General features: G+C 58.2%; 1 protein-coding gene across 3 annotated transcripts in view; it reads left to right on the top strand.

The window, feature by feature from the left end:
• The window catches only part of RPS6KA4 (ribosomal protein S6 kinase A4), a 9,740-nt gene extending 836 nt beyond the window's left edge, over nucleotides 1-8,904 (top strand). For 2 of the 3 annotated variants that reach the window (XM_039860169.1, XM_039860171.1), the window contains exons 3-17: nucleotides 187-405; nucleotides 522-637; nucleotides 1,207-1,314; nucleotides 1,525-1,605; nucleotides 1,686-1,789; nucleotides 1,880-2,030; nucleotides 4,361-4,525; nucleotides 6,226-6,354; nucleotides 6,506-6,639; nucleotides 6,726-6,819; nucleotides 7,208-7,381; nucleotides 7,461-7,655; nucleotides 7,975-8,134; nucleotides 8,307-8,470; nucleotides 8,731-8,904. In XM_039860169.1, the coding sequence (XP_039716103.1) occupies nucleotides 187-405; nucleotides 522-637; nucleotides 1,207-1,314; nucleotides 1,525-1,605; nucleotides 1,686-1,789; nucleotides 1,880-2,030; nucleotides 4,361-4,525; nucleotides 6,226-6,354; nucleotides 6,506-6,639; nucleotides 6,726-6,819; nucleotides 7,208-7,381; nucleotides 7,461-7,655; nucleotides 7,975-8,134; nucleotides 8,307-8,470; nucleotides 8,731-8,904 (2,168 nt within the window). The remainder of the gene's footprint in view (nucleotides 1-186; nucleotides 406-521; nucleotides 638-1,206; nucleotides 1,315-1,524; nucleotides 1,606-1,685; nucleotides 1,790-1,879; nucleotides 2,031-4,360; nucleotides 4,526-6,225; nucleotides 6,355-6,505; nucleotides 6,640-6,725; nucleotides 6,820-7,207; nucleotides 7,382-7,460; nucleotides 7,656-7,974; nucleotides 8,135-8,306; nucleotides 8,471-8,730) is intronic. The other variant, XM_039860170.1, reaches the window with a different exon arrangement.
• The last annotated feature ends 2 nt before the right edge of the window (nucleotides 8,905-8,906 follow it).

Genomic DNA, 8,906 nt, shown 5'->3' with positions numbered 1-8,906 from the left:
CCCCCCCGGTGCTGTGCACACCTTTCTCTCAGAAGGCTCTGCCAAGCTTTTTGCCCACCCGCCTCTCGCCCCAGCTCCTTCTCCCAATCTGCACAGCCCCCTGGGCTGGCGTCACCCCCACCCCCAGCGGCCTGCGCCGCCCTCCTGCTCAGGGGCCTCCCCTCTCCCCACGTGCTGCTCCCACAGCCTACGGGAAGGTGTTCCTCGTGCGGAAGGCCGGCGGGCACGACTCGGGGAAGCTGTATGCCATGAAGGTGCTGCGCAAGGCGGCGCTGGTCCAGCGCGCCAAGACCCAGGAGCACACGCGCACGGAGCGCTCGGTGCTGGAGCTGGTGCGCCAGGCCCCCTTCCTGGTCACGCTGCACTATGCCTTCCAGACCGACGCCAAGCTGCACCTCATCCTGGGTAAGGGCCGGGCGGGGGGCCTGCCGTCCCCAGGGGCCCATGGAGGGAGGAGTGTGTGTGTGGGGGTGCTGTTCCCTGGGGGGCACTGCTCCCCAACCTCCACTCCGTTCCCCCAGACTATGTGAACGGCGGCGAGATGTTCACCCACCTCTACCAGCGCCAGCACTTCAAGGAGGCCGAGGTGCGCGTGTACGCGGGCGAGGTCGTGCTGGCTCTTGAACACCTGCACAAGGTGGGTGAGAACCTGGCCACGTGCCTGTTGCCATGGGCCTGAGGTCTGGGCCTTATGAGGGGGCTGCAAACATGGTAGCCTCAGAACTCTCTCGGGGCTTCTAGGGAGTGCTGGAGACTGGGGCCGCTTCCCCAGGCCTCCTGGAAGGAAGGGCTCAGTGTTGCCTCACGTGGCCGCCTCCCCTCGTGTCCCCTTGAAGGGGCTTTTTTCTCACAGGGAACTTGGGGCTGCCTCCTGGCGCCGCGTTCATGGAACTTCCTCAAACGGAGACCTCATGTGTTGGCTCTCAAAGCCTTGTGGAAATGGGGCTCTTCGCACAGGCTTTTCTCTCCCAGGGACCTTGAGGCCTGCTCCCCTGCCCCTGCCCCCCATGGGGTCCTCTTGCCTTGCTTTGGCCTCTTAAATGGCCTTTCCTATCCAATGGCTCAGTCTCGCCCCAAGCCCACTCCTGCACAGTAGATGCACAGGGGGTCCCCTTCTGAGCAGAGACCTGGTGCAGGGACACAAGCTGCAGGAACTGGGGGTGCGGGGGGAGGAGTCCTCAGTACCCCTCTTGCTCCTCCTGCCAGCTGGGCATCATCTACCGAGACCTGAAGCTGGAGAACGTGCTGCTCGACTCCGAGGGCCACATCGTCCTCACGGACTTCGGGCTTAGCAAGGAGTTCCTGACGGAGGAAGTGAGTGAAGGCCATCTCTCTGCCTGCGCCCACCCCCAGTGCAAGCCATCTTCTTCCCCTCACCTCCTTTCTCAGGGGTGTTGAGGTCAACAGCCCCAGGCCCTGCCTTCAGGAAGCTCCCACTGCTTTAACCCTCGCAAAGTCCAATGAGCCCTGCTCTGAGCTTTGGAGGCTGCTAGGTGTCCAAAATGGGTCCTCTCGCCCTCCCAGAAAGAGCGAACCTTCTCCTTCTGTGGCACTATCGAGTACATGGCCCCCGAAATCATCCGCAGCAAGTCAGGGCATGGCAAGGTGGGTCGACAGGGGAGTGGGGGTGCGGGTGGGGTGAGGCTGGGGTGTCCGCAGGCCCTCACCTTGGCTTGGCCCGGCAGGCTGTGGACTGGTGGAGCCTGGGCATCCTGCTCTTTGAGCTGCTGACGGGGGCTTCGCCCTTCACGTTGGAGGGTGAGCGGAACACGCAAGCAGAGGTCTCCCGGTGAGTAGGGCTGGATGCGGAGGGCAGCCGAGGGGCCTGGGCAGGGCTGGGGGGGGCTCGCTGCCCCTGACGCCCCGCCAATCCTCCCAGACGGATCCTGAAGTGCTCCCCTCCCTTCCCCCCTCGGATTGGGCCTGTGGCGCAGGACCTGCTGCAGCGGCTGCTTTGCAAGGACCCCAAGAAGCGGCTGGGTGCGGGGCCCCAGGGGGCACAGGAAGTCAAGAACCACCCGTTTTTCCAGGTGAGGCTCCTGAGTCGCCCCCACACCTCTCTGCACATACCCAAGCCAGGCTGCTGCTCTGGGTTGGGGGACACGGAAGGGATGGTCTGAGACTGGCCAGTTTCACTCGATTTAGGAAAATCCCCAGATAAAGCACGCAGGCTCATCTTCTCGTTCATCTCTATTGAAACTTGGAAGATGTGTTCCCCGGGGAAAAGAATTCTAGATTCATCGACCATCAGGGCTGGCAGGGACTCGAGGCTGGATTTATCAGTTCTTTCATTGGACAGGTTTAGAGAAGAGAAGTGACCTGCCCAAGATCATACAGACCCGGCATCTGTTCCCAGTAAACGTACAGAGCTGGGAACAGATACCAGGTCTCCCGTGAGCCCAAAGCAGTACTAAAAGCCACACTCATGGCTCTTAGCATCCACCCAAGTGTTTCGTTCTTTGTCCCTGTACAGTCCGTGTGCCTGTAGCTCACGTGGATGCTCAAGGAGCCATGTGGGTTTTGCTTCCTTGCTAAGGGCACGCACAGGTTAGAGAGCAGTGCAGAGTGAATTCCGTCTCCTTGTGAGACCTACTGGCTTGCGTGCTGTGCGCAGCCAGCATCATTGCCTGGCTTGACCCTGTAACAGTGAACACTCACCGTGTGTCACCCCCCTGCTTTCATTATTTCACGTAGCCCTCAGAACCATTCTGATTATCTCTATCATTGCGGGTGAGGAAACTGAGACTCAGAGAGGTTAAGTAATTTGTCCAAGGTCACCCAGCCCAGACGTAGTGGAGCTCCCATTCAAACCTGGGTCTGGGTGACTTGTCGGCCCATGCTCTTCAATGCTGTGTTCTGTTTACATGTGGGCATCACATTTGCCACTTGTCTGACATTGTAACAAAAGCACCCATTTATGGGCATCTATTGTGGGCCGGCACTCCGTTACCTTGTTACGAATGCCATCTCCTTGAATCTCCCTGTACGTGCCTGGAAGGGCCCTCAGAGCTGCTTTCTGAGACAAGAATCTAAGTCTCTGTGGTGAAGATGTCCCTTTGTGGGGGAAGTGGCTGAGTCAGTTTCCTTAACTGAATTCCTCAAGCTCACCCCGAGTTCATGCTGGGTCCTGGGTGCGGGGAGTGGGGTGAACAGTAGTCTTACCAGAGAGGCCCTAAGGTCTTCAAGGCCCGACACTTGGAAGGGGTATTCCCCTCAGTTCCCCTTTTTTTGAGACAGCCTCTTTGGTGATAGCAATGCTGATGTCCCCGATGGCAGAACTGAGGACTTTAAGTCTAGTCAGCCTTCTTAGCTGCAAGTGAAAAAAGTCCAACTCAAAATGGTGATATCCGTGTAATAGTGTTTGGCTGCTAACAGAGATCGGAATGAACAGTAGTGTAAAGAAGGTAGAAGATTATTTGTTTATTTTCTTACATAAAAGAAGTCCAGCGGTTGATAGGCTGGGGCTGCTGTGGTGTCTTCATGAATCCGAGGAACTTAAAAAACAAAACAAAACGCTCCTCTAACTCTTAGCATGTAGCCTGCATCCTCAGGGTTACCTCATGGTCCAAGATGACTGCTGGAGCACTTGCCATCTAGGCTGATGTCCAGGCAGGAAGCAGGAGGAAGAAGGAGGGGTAGGGCAAAAGGGCACTTGCCGACTGTTCACCCTCCCTTTGAGGACCTTTTCCTAGATTCCTACCTCACAATATTTGCTTGCTTGCAAGTTATTGGTCACCTCAAACTACAAGGAAGTTGTAAAATATTGTCTTAGTTGCGCACATCATTTCCCAGAATAAAACTGGGGCTATGGAACTAAGGGAGACAGAGAAAATGGATGTTGGGCGGGCACTGAACGGGATTTGCCACATGAGCTTAAATACAAAAGGCATGTTTTAGCTCCCATCAGTGAAAAATCCAAGGAAAAGTGGGCTGACTTCAGGCAAGGCTGCATCCAGGTACTGAATCCGTGTCATCAGGAATCTCTTTCTTTGTCTCTTGGTTCTGCTTTTCCGCATAGGGACTTCATCATTAGACTCTGAGGGAGCATCTCCAGCACTTCTAGGCCCACATCCTCCAAGGCTTGAATGTAGTAGGAGGGAGGGTATTTGTTTTGCAATCTAGTTCTATTAAAAGTCCCAGAATTGACTGCATGTGGTGGAAGGTGATTCTCCAAGGGATCCGGGGATTGTGTTAGCAGAGGGAGAGAAATAGAAGCTGGGGAGGCAAGAAGAACAACTTTCTCCCAAATGCAAGGTGGACCCTTGCTACACTGAGGAGCCGCCCAGTGAGAGTGGCCTGAACGCAGACGGGTTTCCACTTCCTGCCCTTTTACCCCTAATCTCTCATTTCTATTTTCCAGGGCCTGGATTGGGCTGCTCTGGCTGCCAGGAAGATCCCAGCTCCATTCCGACCCCAGATCCGCTCAGAGCTGGACGTGGGCAACTTTGCCGAGGAGTTTACTCGGCTGGAGCCTGTCTACTCACCCCCTGGCAGCCCCCCCTCTGGGGACCCTCGCATCTTCCAGGTGAGTGAGGGCTCAGGGAACCTCAGATGTGGGGGAGGCAGGATGCCGCTGGCCACCTCAGCCCTGGCCGACCCATGGGTACTGCATAGATCTCGTGTTTTGATCAGGACTCAGTATCTCCCCCTAGACCTCTCCACTCATGAGGTACCGGGAGGTTGTCGGTCATAGAGACCACCATGGCAGGACATATCTTTGAACTTCATGGTTTATCTGTAAATTTCATGTTAATTTCTATTCTACTCCATCATATCTCCTTATTGTTATATAAAAATGGTTTCAAATTATTCACTTACTTAACTAGACCTTTAGGAAGAGATGCCATGTTTATATTGTGGCTTTGCATGCCCCTCGGCACACCGTATCACATTCTTGGGGGCACAGACCCCCTCCACCCCAGTTTTAGAAGCTTAGGGCTGTTGGACAAGTCTAAACGCCTTTGCTCAGCATTCGAGTCCCTGCAAGGCGTGGTCCCTGCTCTGTGCCTTAGACTCGGCTCTCGCTCCTGTCACAGGTGGTGCTTCAGCAGCAATGAACTGCTCAGAGGTTCTGGAACACACCACTGTACCTTTGTACATGTGGTTGCCTCCACTTGGAGGGCCTTCCCCACAGATGCCCGCCTGGCGAGCTCTCACTCATTTTCAAGCCTCGTTGTCCAGGGCTGCCCTGTGTGGAGTCCTCCTTGCTCCCGTGGCCCGGGGCTGCCCTCTCCTTTGTGCGCTAGCCCTCAGCAGACAGCTCCTCCTTCTGACCATTTGTCAGTTTGCCTCCCCTGATCTGAAGCTCCCAGAGGGCAGGGACTGTGTGTTTAATTTCTGTGTCCCTATGCCCAGTGTGGGGCCTGGCCTGTAGGATATGGTCCATTAGTATACTATAAGAGTAGACCAGTACCAAGTATGGATGGATCAGTCTCTGCTGTGAAGCTTTTACAAGTGACAGCTCAGTGCTTGAACGTTTCTTGATCCATTGTTTCATAGTCCTGAGAAAGTTCTTTCTTGTGAATTGATGATTACTCTTATTTATTCATTTCATGATTCAAAAATATGCATTGCGCGCCCACAATGCACCAGGCACCGATCCGGGCAGTGGGGACATATCAACGAACCTAACAGACAAAAATCCCACCCAGTGGAGCTTGCATGCTAGCACACAGTGGGGCCACATTTTTAGGAGAAAATAACACCTTGTTAAAATTACCCTCGAGAAACTCTTGACCTGAAATGACAGGACATGGGTCCTTTGGAAAGGCAAAGAATCAACTTTGGTTTCTCTTTACATTTCCTCGGTAGCCCCCTTGCAGAGGAGGTCAAAGTTTGATGTGAAAGGAAGAAATAAAGATTTTTTTGTCCTCAGTGGGTATAGCTGAATTCTCATAAGCTAAGCAGCTTATGATGACGCCGGGGCACAGTCCTTTCACGCATTTGCTCGTCACTTTCTGGGCAACTAATACATTGTGCCAGGTGATGCCCCTGGCACTTGAGGGGCATGTCACTGTGATAAGACTGGTGGGGTCACAGACTGGTAGAGAATAGACATGGCCCCAAGTGACCACAGAACAAGATGGAATAAAATGTCCACACATCCTGTGTGCACCAGGTTGCACAGGAAACACCCCCCACCCTGGGCCTTCTAGGGACTTCGCTTGCACCCCCAGCTCCCAGATGCATGTCCGCCCCTGACCCGCCTCCCCCTGCCCTCCGCAGGGGTATTCCTTCGTGGCACCCTCCATCCTGTTTGACCACAACAATGCGGTGATGACTGACGTGCTGGAAGTGTCTGGCGCTGGAGACCGACCCGGCAGGGCAGCGGTGGCCAGGAGCGCCATGATGCAGGTTGGGAGAAGTTGACTCCGGAGGGGGGTTCTGGGCCCAGGGAATCTGGACCTGGCTCGGTGAGGTCTGGAGACTCTCGGAGGTGGGGCGTGGCGGGGCGTGGCCGCAAGGCTCCTAGGTAGGACATCTGACGCGCCCCCTACGCCCCCAGGACTCGCCTTTCTTCCAGCAGTACGAGCTGGACCTGCGGGAACCCGCATTGGGCCAGGGCAGCTTCTCCGTGTGTCGCCGTTGCCGCCAGCGCCAGAGCGGCCTGGAGTTTGCGGTCAAGATCCTCAGCCGCAGGTGGGCGGGGCCGGGCAGACAGCAGGGAAGGTCTGGGAGGGCGGGGCCGGACGTGGCCATCCTGACCCCTCCTGCCCCACCCCCAGGCTGGAGGCGAACACGCAGCGGGAAGTGGCCGCTCTGCGGCTGTGTCAGTCACACCCCAACGTGGTGAAGCTGCATGAAGTGCATCACGACCAGGTGACGCCTTTTTGGGCTGGGGTGGAACGCAGGGCCGCAAAGGCTGCTGGCAGAGGGAGGGGAGGCCGACAGGTGGTGGAGTCTGAAGGCGCCATGGGAGGTGTCTGAGTGGCCCTGTGAGGCCAGGGAAGTGGTAGGGACGGAGGACCAGGAGGAAAGGACAAGGGAACGGAATTTAAGGAGGGCATGGAGGGGGTTAGGATTTAAGGTGGACAAAGGGGCGGGGGCCTGTAAGGCAGTGTGAGCCTAAGTGTGCTTCTTGGGGTGGTCTCGAGGTCAGGGATAGAACATGGGCGGGGCCTGAGGCTGGGGGCGGGGCCTGGGTGGTGGGCGGAGCCCGGCCGGGCCCAGTCACGTGGGTGACGGTGGTCCGCTGACCTGCCCGCAGTTGCACACGTACCTAGTCCTAGAGCTGCTGCGGGGCGGGGAGCTGCTGGAGCACATCCGCAAGAAGCGGCACTTCAGTGAGTCCGAGGCGAGCCAGATCCTACGCAGCCTCGTGTCCGCTGTGAGCTTCATGCACGAGGAGGCGGGCGTGGTGCACCGCGACCTCAAGCCCGAGGTGGGAGCCGGGCCTTGGCGGCGGGGGAGGGCTGTGGCGCGGAGGGCCGGTCCATCACGGCCGCCTGCCGCCCTCACAGAACATCCTGTATGCCGACGACACGCCTGGAGCCCCGGTGAAGATCATCGACTTCGGGTTCGCACGGCTGCGCCCACAGAGCCCCGCAGAGCCCATGCAGACGCCCTGCTTCACCCTGCAGTACGCGGCCCCTGAGCTGCTGGCGCAGCAGGGCTACGACGAGTCCTGTGACCTCTGGAGTCTCGGCGTCATTCTGGTATGAGACGGAGTCCCCTTGGAGGATTCAGGGTCGCCTGAGTCTGGGGTCAGAGTTTTTCCCGATGAGGGGCAACAGGGGCTCCAGAGAGGGCACAGGGGTCATCTCGGTGGGGTGGCAGGGTTTGGTCTGAGGTTTGGTCGGGGTATCCAGGTATTCTGGGTTGGAGGTCAGGGTCATCGCTCGTGGGCCTCAGGAGTTGCCCTCACGGAGAGGTTGAATCTAGGGGTGGGCTGAGATGGGGGGGGCCTCCCTTGGCCTCCAGGCTGGGCCTGTCTCACTTTATCCCCCCATCCCCTCCCCCTCCCCACCCCACCAGTACATGATGCTGTCGGGGCAGGTCCCCTTCCAGGGGGCCTCTGGCCAAGGCGGGCAGAGCCAGGCGGCCGAGATCATGTGCAAGATCCGCGAGGGGCGCTTCTCCCTGGACGGGGAGGCCTGGCAGGGCGTGTCCGAGGAAGCCAAGGAGCTGGTCCGAGGTGCGGAGCCAGAGTCACAGGTCCTGGTTTGGGAAGAGGAGGCACTGGGGTCATGATGGAGCAGGGATCATCACTGGGTCAGATGTCCTGGTGAGGGGACCAGTCCCAAGGCGAGTGGGCCGGCAGCTTCTACACACAAACCCACCCCAACATTTTCCCGTCCCGCCTCCAGGGCTCCTGACCGTGGACCCCGCCAAGCGGCTGAAGCTTGAGGGGCTGCGGGGCAGCTCGTGGCTGCAAGATGGCAGCGCACGCTCCTCGCCCCCGCTCAGGACGCCGGACGTGCTGGAGTCCTCGGGGCCAGCTGTGCGCTCGGGGCTCAACGCCACCTTCATGGTGAGAGGCGGGGCATGTAAGGGGGGCGTGGACAGAGCTGGGAGAGGCGACGTCCTCAGAGCACAGAAAGGAGAGGTGAACTGAGTCCTGGCCTCTGGCGGGTCAGGGCCCTGACTTTTCAGGACGCTGGAGGCCAGAGGCCGAGGATCTGTTGGCCTTGAGCTAGGGAGGGTCCGGGATGGGAGCCAAAGCTGGGATCTGGAAGTCGAGGCCCGGCTGGTGGTGGTGGTGGTGGGGACTCACCCTCTTTTTTCTGCCAGGCATTCAACAGGGGCAAGCGTGAGGGCTTTTTCCTGAAGAGCGTGGAGAACGCGCCACTGGCCAAGCGGCGGAAACAGAAACTGCGGAGCGCAGCCACTTCTCGTCGTGTCTCTCCTGCGCCTGCTGCCAAGGGAGCCCCGCGCCGAGCCAATGGCCCGCTGCCCCCCTCCTAGCC

The sequence above is a fragment of the Pteropus medius genome, unplaced genomic scaffold (assembly GCF_902729225.1).
Source record: "Pteropus medius unplaced genomic scaffold, Ma_sr-lr_union100, whole genome shotgun sequence".
Taxonomy (NCBI): domain Eukaryota; kingdom Metazoa; phylum Chordata; class Mammalia; order Chiroptera; family Pteropodidae; genus Pteropus; species Pteropus medius.
The sequence above is the reverse complement of the archived record's forward strand: the minus strand, read 5'-3'. Positions and strand labels throughout refer to the sequence as shown.